This window comes from Suricata suricatta, chromosome 9 (assembly GCF_006229205.1).
Source record: "Suricata suricatta isolate VVHF042 chromosome 9, meerkat_22Aug2017_6uvM2_HiC, whole genome shotgun sequence".
NCBI classification, from domain to species: Eukaryota; Metazoa; Chordata; class Mammalia; order Carnivora; family Herpestidae; genus Suricata; species Suricata suricatta.
The window spans coordinates 24457798-24469007 of NC_043708.1; the positions used below are offsets into that span (position 1 = coordinate 24457798).

The 11210-nt window shown below is 54.3% G+C and overlaps 1 protein-coding gene and 1 long non-coding RNA gene across 2 annotated transcripts in view; one reads left to right on the forward strand and one right to left on the reverse strand.

Moving 5' to 3' along the window:
- Window positions 1-1264, forward strand: part of LOC115301415 — a 1894-nt gene extending 630 nt beyond the window's left edge. Inside the window, exon 2 of the long non-coding RNA XR_003913109.1 lies at window positions 877-1264. This is a non-coding gene — a long non-coding RNA (uncharacterized LOC115301415). The remainder of the gene's footprint in view (window positions 1-876) is intronic.
- VASH1 (vasohibin 1) overlaps window positions 1-11189 on the reverse strand; it is a 19483-nt gene extending 8294 nt beyond the window's left edge. Inside the window, exons 1-4 of the mRNA XM_029951273.1 lie at window positions 10040-11189; window positions 3513-3601; window positions 2380-2436; window positions 944-1018 (exon numbers count right to left, since the gene is read on the reverse strand). Of these exons, the coding sequence (XP_029807133.1) occupies window positions 944-1018; window positions 2380-2436; window positions 3513-3601; window positions 10040-10342 (524 nt within the window). The 5' untranslated portion in view covers window positions 10343-11189. The remainder of the gene's footprint in view (window positions 1-943; window positions 1019-2379; window positions 2437-3512; window positions 3602-10039) is intronic.
- Window positions 11190-11210: the final 21 nt, after the last annotated feature.

Genomic DNA, 11210 nt, shown 5'->3' on the forward strand with positions numbered 1-11210 from the left:
GGGGGGGGGGAGTGCCCCCTCGGATGACAGTCCTCCTCAGGGAAGCTGTGCTCCTGGCCTGACCACCGTGTTCTCCTCCTCAATCTGTGCCAGGGAGTGGACACCTTGTTCTGTTAGGTGGCCTCCCCCTGACCCCACCAAGCTGCACCGCCCTCTCTGTGGCACTAAGCCAGGCACCTACACCGGGGGCCGGGGAGGCAGAGAGACTATTGAAGAGCCGGTAGGTACTATGGAAAGGGGGAGATGCGAGGGGTGGGCAGAGGTGACTCACCATTGGCCTTGAACTGGAAGACTGAGTGATTTGGTACCTGGGACTCATTATATTCTTCTGTTTGTGCAAGCTTAACATTTTCTTTAATAAAACAAAACAAAAGGCTATAGCTGAAGCACAGACTTCTAGAACACAGAACCGGCCATAAACACCAGCCTCCCTCCTGCTCTGGCCAGGGGTTGTCTGTCCTACTTCGATACCCTAGTGACGCAGCTATAGGCCTCGGTTCTGCCCTTTGGATGGGGGTGACCAAGAAACTGGGTTTTTTTTCTGAAAGCAGTTCTATTTCAAAGACCCCATCTATCATCTCCACAAATCAACATATCCTGGAAATGCCAACATCTGGGCATTCAAATGGCTTCTCCCAGACTTTCTGGTTCTCAGAACTGGCACAAGAGCCTTTGGAAGACAGTGGGCCCTGATTTGGGGTTCAGAGACACAGTAATGGTATCCACACACCTCAAGAAAGAGCTGCCCAGTGAGCCTGGAAAGTTCACAACGGACGTGTTGGGGAACTGAGCTCCCCCTCGAGCTCCTTCACTTTGGGACCAAGTTCATGACTCCTGGGAGGACCCTGGAACTCACGCAGCCCTCCTCTTCCACAGGAGGAAGCTGAGGCTCAGAAGGGCTGAGCCCACCTGCCCCTGGACTCCGAGGGCCAAGGAAGGATACATTCCCAGGATCACGGCTTCCAGGCATTTGATTGGCAGAGCCTCTTTGGTCATTTCCTTGGCCATGTCCATCAGCCTGGGGAAAGGGGGAGGCAGAGCATTGAGGACAGATTATCCAGTCCCTTACGGTAGGGGGTGGTCAGAAGGAGGGAGCAGGTCTAGAAGTGCTACAGGACAAAGCGCTCCCTCCCTTCTGGCTCAGGCCCAGCACCTGTCCTCCTGCCTCAAGTCTGTCCTAAGGGAGGACAGAAGAGGCAGCCATTGAAAATAAAGAAGGAACCCCCTTCCCCCACCCCTCCCCTCCTTTCACTTCCTCCTCCCACCCCAGACTCTGGCTCCAATGACTTCTGGGAGAGGGGAACATGAATGGGGGTGTGCCCTGGTAGGCAGATCGTTGACACCCACCAGGCTGGGAGCCTTCTATGAAGACAGTGTCACAGGGGCCAGTGGGAAAGCATGCCAAGGATGCTGGGGATCTTGGCATTGCTCTTGTCCCTTCCGGGGCATACTGAACACCCCTGACTCAGCCATGGCTTCTCCAAAGAGCTTGTAATTGATTACAACTGCTCCCCTGCAGCTGGCCAGGCGCCCAGGGCATAGACACCGGATCCCGGGCAGTTAACTGCCCAGCGACTCCCTGGGCTGCTCCTGAACTTGCAATTCAGGCCACTTGGAGACAGCCTATCCCTGAGGCCTATTTCCTGTCTCCTCACCGAATGCTGCTCCCAGGCCTTGGAATGCTGCCTGGCCACTGGCTTTGCTCAGGAGGGTGCTGGAGCCCTCCATCCCACTGAGGCTGGAGCCAGCCACCCCCCACCCCCGCCCGCACACAGCAACCACGGGACAGTAAGAGCAAAGCTTCTGTGTTAGGGAGGCTGGATTTTACCCAGGGGTTTGGAGAGGGGGTAATGAAATAGTTCAGCAAACAAATCATTTTAAGTAGTTTTCATAAGAAAGCAAACCTAGACCGATTATATGTGAAGATGTAAAATTCACATTAATTTTTTAAACACAGGATTTTAAGCCTGTGGGCAGCTTTGGACTGGGCTCCCGCACCCAGTCCCTCTTCACTCTCCCCTGCCCTTGGGGCTTCTTTGGGGTGAAACCAGCTAGAGGTCTGCATGGGGTGGAGGAAGGGCAGGAGAGCGATGCGAGGTTCTCTCCCATGGGGTCCCTGCTTCTCAGACCCTGGGCCTTGTACGAAATCAGGTGTTGGCATCTCCATCAAGGGGGCTCTGGGTATTCATCTTGGCCAGAGGTCCCCCATACGGAACCTCAGAGGCCCGCCGTGGTACGTGCCCCTACTGGCTGGCTGCCCTGGGCAGTGTCCCTCCCTGCCTCATAAGCTTCCACCCAAAGGCTCTCCCAGGGTGCTCTGGCCCAGCCGGGGGCATTATTAATCTGAGTGCTGAGGGACAGAGTGCTCCCCAAACTTACCCTGTCAGAGGTCTGCTCTTCTTAATTTCAAAGAACTGTGTCCCTGTGTGATTGTACCTGCGGGTGCCAGTTAAGGGCTTCCTGGCTTGGTCTGGAAGAGCGGTGTCCTTCTGCCCTCACCCATCCCCAAGCACCGGGGCCCAGGCCAGGTAAGAACCCCACAAAGCGCTTCTACAAGGCCCTGTGGAGGATGCCAGAGGCTGGAACATCTGAGCACAGAAGAGAGCACCCTGGGGGAGACTGAGCCCTGAGCCACGGATAGCCCTCTGCAGGGGGAGCCTGAGCCACAGACAGCCCGCTGCAGGGGGAGCCTGAGCCACAGACAGCCCTCTGCAGCGCTCCCTTTTTCCAACCAGCGGAGCATCAGCGTGGGCTGGTGCAGGGTCCAATGCGGCTAAATCGCTGGGTGGCGCTCCTGAGCCAACTGCATCCCCTCTTCGGGCCACTGCTTCCCCACTGGGAAATGGAAGGACCGAATCCAGGTTCCAGTAACAAGTTTGTCTTTTCTCCTGCTCAGGACCCATGCCTGGTCATCCCAGGCCTGTCATATCCACAGCTAGAACGGCCTGGGGTGAGGACTCAAGACCCATATTTCTGGGCAGGCACAGGGCATGGAGAGGCCCAGGGACCCTTGGGAACCCAGCTCAGAGGGGTCAGGTCTTTCTGTGCTAGGCAGCTGGGCTCCTACTAGGGAAGAGAACGGCAAAGAACTAGAATGTTCCAAGATATGGAAGTTACTTCCTGGAGTGTAAAATCCTTGTTCTCTGTCTGACTCCCTTTATGAAACCAGCTTTTAAACAGCCCCAAGGGAGCCTCTCTGCTCTCCTACTGGGTCTGGAGGGACCGTAGAGGAGGAGGTCTGTGCTGGTGGGCCTGGACACGGCCGTACTGCCAGCGGGTTGTTCAGGAAACACTGGCCATTGTCATGCAGCAGAGGAGGAGTGCAGGGCGGAGGGGCCCGAATGGATAAAACCCTCTGGCAGCCAGACTGTGCTGGCACCACGAGATGCACAGAGGTCACCAGGTCATCGGCTCTGCAGCCTCTCCAGCCCTGTCTGAACACAAGCCCCACGTGGGCCTTGGAGCAGCATGCCAGCCAGATGGTGGCCATGACCCTGAACCAGGAAGGATACTGCAGCTCCCTGATGTAGCGCTGCACGGCTTCCAGGCGCTCAGGGACGGGCGTGGAGGGCTGGAATGTAGGCACACTCGGTATGGGGATCTAGGGATGAGAAAGAGCTCTGGTCATCATAGGGAGACTCACTCTGGACCTTCCAGCCCACCCAACACCCAGGACTAGCCCCCAGAGAAGCCACCTCCCCCTTCCCTCCTATCCTGAGCCTCTGTCCTTGGCAACTCCTTCCAGAGCCCCCACCGTGGCCATTCCTCTCCTTCCTGACACTTGATGGCATTCCTAACGTGGAGCTTAGTTGAGGTTTGAATGTTATGCTTCTATAATAATTTTAGAAAAACATAGGTTGCCTCACCAGCAGTTTTGACTTTTAAGAGCTTCACGTTAACAATTTGAATTCACCAACTTCACGGCTTCACAAGAATATCCATATTAGGGTGAAGTTCATTGTGTTTGGGGTTTGCTCTGGTTCAAGTGCTGGATCAAAACTAATTTGCTTGGTGTCCGCTTCCCTCCCTGCCCTACCTGGGCTGGGGGCCCTCCTCCCGTGAGGGGTGAGCGCACCCCAGGATCGCGGCACATAGGAAGGCACAGGCCCTCCAGGGGCAAGCTGAGTGGGTCAGCACTAGCCGGCTGGAGGGGCATGTTTTGGGACAGGTCTTGCTGTGGGTCTGTCTGCCATAACCCAGCTGCTTTGGGGGGCCTTCACAGAGGCACAGAAGCCCCAGTTCCCCCTTCAACACCCTCCGGTTCCTGCCAGCTCTCCCTCTGTAGGCGACATGAGCAACCAGGTAACCGGGGTACCCTCCTCACTGGAAAAGACTTTGCAGCCCTGGCCCAGAAAGGGGAGAGATGAGGGGTGCCAGGCGGGCACCTCCTGATAGCTGGAACCAGTGGGCTGCCTGGCTGCCAGGACTCAGTTCAGGAGCCACAGACCAGCAACCAGGCAGCTTCCTGGAGAGAGGCCACTGCACCGTGTGTGCCCCAGGCCACAGGCCCCCTTCTCGGGCCCAGGGAGCCCGCATCCTCGAGGTTTGGCTGCGTCAGTGAGGCCAAGGTGGCCAAGAGAAGCACCAGCCGGGGCCCTCGAGGACAGCAGAACTTCCTTAGGTAGAAGAACCAGACTTCCGGGGCTCCCCCTTGGCCACCAGGATATGCCGCTGAGAGGTGGCCTCAGGCTCCTCACAGAGAGGCCTCTCCCGCCTCATCCCCTAGTTCACAAGGGGCCCACCAGCAGGCTGGGGCTGCTGAGGGTGTTGGTCTGCATGGATAGGGGCATGTGTGAGGCAAAGGGTAGAGCAGGCGCCCTGTGTGAACTTGGGGCAGGGCTGGGGTGGGGGAGGGTCTCCCTGTGACGAGAAGTCGAGCCCACGAGACACAGCCTTTTAAACCACAGCACCACGGTGTCTGGGGCCCTAATGTGGAGGGAGGGGACACACCAGTGATCATCGCACACTCACGTCTGGGGTGACACTGATGACGGAGACAAAGGACAGGCTATGACAGACATCTCCTGGCGCTAAAGGGTGAAGATGCAGGAGGGAAGGCCCAGTTGGGAGTGTCCAGAGCACAGTTCTGCATGAACTTCCTGTCCCTTCCTCGCTGGTCCTGATCCCTTTCTTCCCATCTGGGCAGTCCCCAGCAGCTGACACTTCTCTCTGGAGGAAGCTATTTCCCCTTTTCACATTATACTGCTGCCCAAACTAACGCCACCACTTACAGTCACCAGGGGGATAAAAGCCCCAGGACTGGGTAGAGGTGGGGGGAAGGGATGGGGGGGAGGGGCTCTTCCTCTTCTTGACCACTCTGTGCCAGATAAGCTCCAGAACTCTCTGAGGGCCTAGCCTCGCCTCCCCTGTGTCAGAATATGGGTTAGTGGGGAGGTGGGAGAGGAAGTGGACAAATTCCTTCACTCTGTACTAAGAACAGCATGGCACCTGACGTCCTCAGGTGGAAGGTCCCTGAGAGGCAAATGGGTTGTCCCTGTCTCCAGTGAGGCCATTCAGGGCCTTCCAGGAGCTTTGGAGAGAGATGGAAAACATGCCCTTCCTTGGGACACTCCTAACAAGGAGGGAGCTCCAGACAAAGGGCCCTCCACCTACGCTTACCGGAGCCGGCACTGGGTCAGGGCCTCACCTGGCATCCTGAAGGGAACCTACGGACTGCTCACTCTGGGACAAGGACTCCAAGAGACGCAAAGAAAAAGACGTGGGATTCACAAGCACAGCCTCCAAGGCCACCAGCAGAGGACTTAGCTGGAAGGAGCCATCCGGCCAGCCGCATGACTCACGGTAACTTGTGTTCATCAGTGTAGACACTGTTCTTCTGAATGTTCACATATACACTCATTCGCTCAAGAACGAGTAAGCAGTATTCTGTACATCCAAGTGACCAGGTCCGCTTTAGGACTGGTCCCAGCCCTCTGCCTACAAACCAGGAGCCAGGAGGTATTAAGGGATGGGGTTAAGTGGGGTACACTGTGGCATGCAAAATGTGGGGGCACAAGGTAGGACAGCCTGGAGGACAGCCGCAGTCGATAGAGCTGGCTTCGGGACCAGACCATCACTATCCAAATACCAGCTCTGCCACCCACTGTCTGGCATCAAGTTCCCTCACATCTCTCTGTGCCTCAGATGCCTCGTTGGTGAAATGGGCGGCAGAAGAGAAACAATCCCAGCGTAAATGAGATGCTGCGAGCTGAGGCCTTAGAACAGGGGCTGGCCTCAGTAATGACACCTAGCAGAAGCTCAAGTCCTGCTAGGTGTCATTACAGCGTGTGCCTAAGTGACTGGTCAGTGCAGGCTGATGCCACCGCTAACGTTACCTTTTTGAAGGAGGTGTCCACACTGCCATTCTAGAGGAGCTGCATGGCCAGAGCCACGGTCAGGAGACCTTCAGTGGCCACTGAGCTTTTAAAGGTGGTGACATCTTGGAATATCCAGGAGAGATTCTTATGAAGGAACACAAACTATTTCTGGACCTGAGATCCTTGTAGGGATCTTCAGGGGCACCTGGGTGGCTCAGTCGGTTGGGCTTCTCACTTCGGCTCAGGTCACAATCTCATGGTTTGTGAGTTTGAGCCCTGCATCGGGCTTTGTGCTGACAGCTAGTTCAGAGCCTGGAGTCTGCTTCAGATTCTGTGTCTGTCTCTCTCTCCCCCTCCCTTGTTCGTGCTCTGTCTCTCTCTCTCTCTCTCTCAAAGATAAATAAACATTAAAAAATTAAAAAAAAAGAGAAATGGCTGCCCTTCAACCAACTGTATCATTGTCTTGAAGGATGTTCCCCCAAAGCACCTGTGGGGTGGCCACTGCACCCTCAGTCTTTGCCCCATCTGCTGGGTACACATGACATGCTCATCTGCTGCATGTACCTGTGTTCATCAATTCCCCCCCAAGTCCCTCAGGCATCCCCATTTTACAGCCGAGGAAACTGAAGCATAAGGAGGTCACATACCTTCCTCACAAAAACAGCTCTGAGAGAAGTAGGGTTTGAATGTGCTGGATTTTTCTGCCCAGCTCTTTTTATCACACGACGCTGCAGGGCTCCCAGACTGAAGAGCCATCAGGGGCAGGACAAGTAGCACACATGGGGAAGGCAGGCGGGGAGGCGGTGGTGGGGACTGGGGCCAACTGGAGGAGGGAGGACCTCTCCTCAGCTCCAGCTGCGAGCTGCTATGTGGGATCACACATTCCCTGTTCCCGGATCCTCTCATTTTCTGAAAAGATGCCCAAAATCTGGATCTTTATGTGAAATCTCCCAATTATACATTCAGGCTCAAGTGATCTTTTAAAGCATCACATCATCCCAACAAGACAGCTTTTGGGCCCACCATGATGTGACCTCTTCAGGGAATGCCAAGGGCACCGCCGCTCAGGGAGGGGCCAGCCTGGTGGTTGGTCCTCTCTGCTGCCAGGACTCTGGGATCTAACCAGCGGTGCCTCCTAGACTCTACTTTTCTACTCAGGGCTAAGGTCCAAAAGGAACCTTGTACCGACATATAGGTCCCCTCTCTGTGCCATTTGTGCCATGGCTTGAGGGCAAGTGAAGATTTTTTCCAGTCTGTTCACAACACCCCTTTCACTCCACCATAGTCCTGTCAGTCCTGACATCCCCACCCCGCACCGCCCAGACATGGCTTCATTTCCTCATGGGCGTTTTTCCTATACGTGAAGGCTGAAATTGACAAGACGACATGACGGACCAGTCGCTAATGAATCTGTTGGTTTATTTCAGTCTCCAGGAGTGGTAACCATTTTGCAAGAAGCTATTCACAGTCTCACACAGCCGGATTGAAGAATAAACAAGGTAGCTGAAGAGCCGTGTGCTAGTCACCAGCTTGCTGCCATGGTAGAGGCATGTGGCCCTGGCCTGAGTGCTACAGATGCCAAGTGAAATCTAGCCCCCCACCTCCTGAGGAAAGACGTGAAAATAGCAGGAATGGACATCCAATAACTACTACTGGCTTGAGACTTGACTGTTGGTGAAATGCTTTAACACACAGTCTCTCATTTAACTCTGACCACAATCCACTCCATTGTACAGATGAGAAAACTGTGGCTCAGACAGGCTGAGGGCCTGCTTGAGTTCACACAGATAAGTGGGCGATCGAAACCAGTATCCGTATTCTTTGGCACCATGCTTCCTTTCCGGGAATTTATCCCAAAGAAAGAACCAGGGATGGACCCCCAAATTTATGTTTTAGAATGTTCGCCACAGCATTCATCTTAAGAATAAAACATTAGATACAGTGGAGTATTACTCAGCAATCAAAAAGAATGAAATCTTGCCATTTGCAACTACATGGATGGAACTGGAGAGTATTATGTGAAGTGAAATTACTCAGAGAAAGACAAATATCATAGGACTTCACTCATATGAAGACTTTAAGATACAAAACAGATGAACATAAGGGAAGGGAGGCAAAAAATAACATAAAACCAGGGAGGGGGAAAAAACATAAGAGACTCTTAAATATGGAGAACAAACAGGGTAACTGGAGGGGTTCTGGAAGGGATCATGGGCTAAATGGGTGAGGGGCATTAGGGAATCTATGCCTGAAGTCATTGTTGTACTCTATGCTAACGAATTTGGATGTAAATTTAAAAACAAATAAAACAAAACAAAGAATAAAATATTAGAAACCATGTCCAATCATAGAGGATTAGCTTAATAAATTCAAAGTTGACACATAGGACAATTACAGAGCGGTTTTATTTCCCCTGGAAATATTAGGCTGTTGCTCAGCCTTCAACCTCTGACTTCTCTTTTCCAAGAAGACCATTTCTGATGGCTCTACCAATAATTTGGTAGAAATGAAATGAAACAGGCCACGTCCACATCTACTCCACAGTAAGGGCCACTCTCCCTGCCCCCTTACTTTCCAACTGAGCAGGCACGACTAAACCCTGGGCTCTGACCTCTGCCCGAAGGGCTTTTCTTTGGACATTTCAGGCCTCTGCATCTGGGAGAGTGTCTCTTCTGTCTTAACCATAACATTATACAACCAAAAACCGTGTGTGTTACAGTCTCAAGCACTCTTTCATTTGGCAGACACACGCAAGCGCCTGTTCTGTGCCAGCCGCACAGAAGGCCCAGGCAAGACAAAGATGAATGAGACATAGCCCCAGGCTTCATGGGTGACGCAACTCAAGGACAGCCATCATGGAGCCAGCCCTCCGCCGAGAGATTATTTTGCTTTGCTCCTTTCCACAGACCTTTTTCTAACTTCCCTGAATCCAGCGTCCAGCAGAGCAGAGGACGTGGAGCTTCAAGACCTGAGGTTGAGTCCCAGCTTTGCCACTTTCTAGGTGTGGGATCCTGAGTTTTCAGCTTTTCCAATCTGAAAAATGGGACCCCAAGCCACACTTGTTTCACTAGGCTGCTGGAGAACTCAGTGGAAGAAGGCACGAAAATATTTCCTTGACATCGGAAGCCCAGTATCCTCCTTAGTCATTTATTACGTCTCTGCTCACAGTTCACCGGCTTAGCAAATAAGAGGTAAAGCCACATTAGTGTACTTGTTAATCCGCTGCCCTGCCCACAAAACATGGGTATTTAAAAGGGGATGGAAGTGGTGCCCGGGTGGCTCAGTCGGGTAAGTGTCTGACTCTGGACTTTGGATCAGGTCATGATCTCACAGTCCAGGAGATCAAGACCTATGTCCGACTCTATGCTGACAGCGAGGAGCCTACTTGGGATTCTCTCTCTCCTTCTATGCCCCCCGGCCCTTGCTCATGCTCTTGCTCTCTCAAAATAAATAAATAAATACACATTTTTAAAAAATAAAAAAATAAAAAGGGATGGAAGAGACCCTCCTGGAAACAGAGCATGTGGACCTCACAGAACCTCAAAGGCAATTGAAAGAAAGTTTTTCTGGACAGGCACAACCTGTCGGTATTTTTAAAGTGTTAACCATGCCAGTGGTCCCCTACCCCACCAAGGAAACGTGTGATTCTGCTCTCCCAGCCCTAAGACGGCAAAAACCTGAGATACCACTCCCCCCAACACACACATACACGCAATACTTACCTTGGGCAGGTCAGTGGCCCCTCGGATCCGCTGGGCCACTTTCTCTCCATCGGGGTGGATCTTGGCCACGTGCTTCCACATCCTTTCCCAGGTGGCCTCATCCACAGGCAGCCCACCCCGGTTGACAAAGAAGGGGACGCCTCCGTCTCGCAGGTCCTCTTCCCCTTCCTCCTCTGGCTCATCATCTCTCTGGGCTGAGGCCCCTTCGCTGGTCTCCAGGCGTCTGACCCCAGAGGGGGCCGCAGCTGCAGTGGGGGGAGCGCCGCTGCTGCCACCCCCGACCACCTTCTTCCCCCCTGGCATCCCCGAATCCTTGATGGGGGTAGGAGTATGTATCAGAAGGCAGGAAAAAAATAGGTGGCTCAAAGGAGGCCTCCCACACACCAGCTGCAGAGATAACACATGGCCAAACAGAGTGCAAGGCGCCTTTAAGAAACCAGGGCGTGGCTCCTGTACAATAAAATACTACTCAATAAAAAAAAAATCAGTGCCTCAACGTGAAGTAGGGGATAGAGAGGTGGTTGTCCCGCGGTCAGCCTTAGAGGCTTTGTTCTTTTTGTAAAACGGGATAAAGAGAACACACCCCAACTTGGCAGCCATCACAAAGCTCCCCCTTTTGACAGCGAGAACAATGACGGGCAGCAGTCTGGGCTTGCAGAGTGGAGCAAAGTCGGAGGGAAACTGAGGCCAGACAGCTCAGACCTGCGGCCACGGAGGGTCAAGGCACCGGTGTCCAGACCACCCGGGCGCCCCAAGTCGGAGTCTTGGAGAACAAATTCCTCTCCGAAATCTCGCACGCTCACACCAGCGCGCGCTCCGGGGGGGTACCGGGGCTACTCTGGGGCGCATCAGCTCGCAGCCGGGACCCCCGGACAGGAGGGTGACGAGGGAGCGCGACTTCTCCGAGGCGACGAGCGAGGGAGCCAAGACTCACAGCTGGCTGGGCGCGGGGAGGGGGCGCACGCCGACGCGCTCATTCCACGCCTGCGGCCAACTCCCCGCACAAAGTGGGCTTTGTCTCGGCCCCCCGTCCCCTCGCCCCCGGGAAGCAGCAGCGCAGCTCCCAGAAGGGGGAAGGGCGCGGCGGGGAGCGCCAAAGGCCCCGCCGGTCCCCAGCCGGGCGCGTCTCAGCGGGCGGACAGCGGGTACCCGGCGCCGCGCAGCGCCAGCC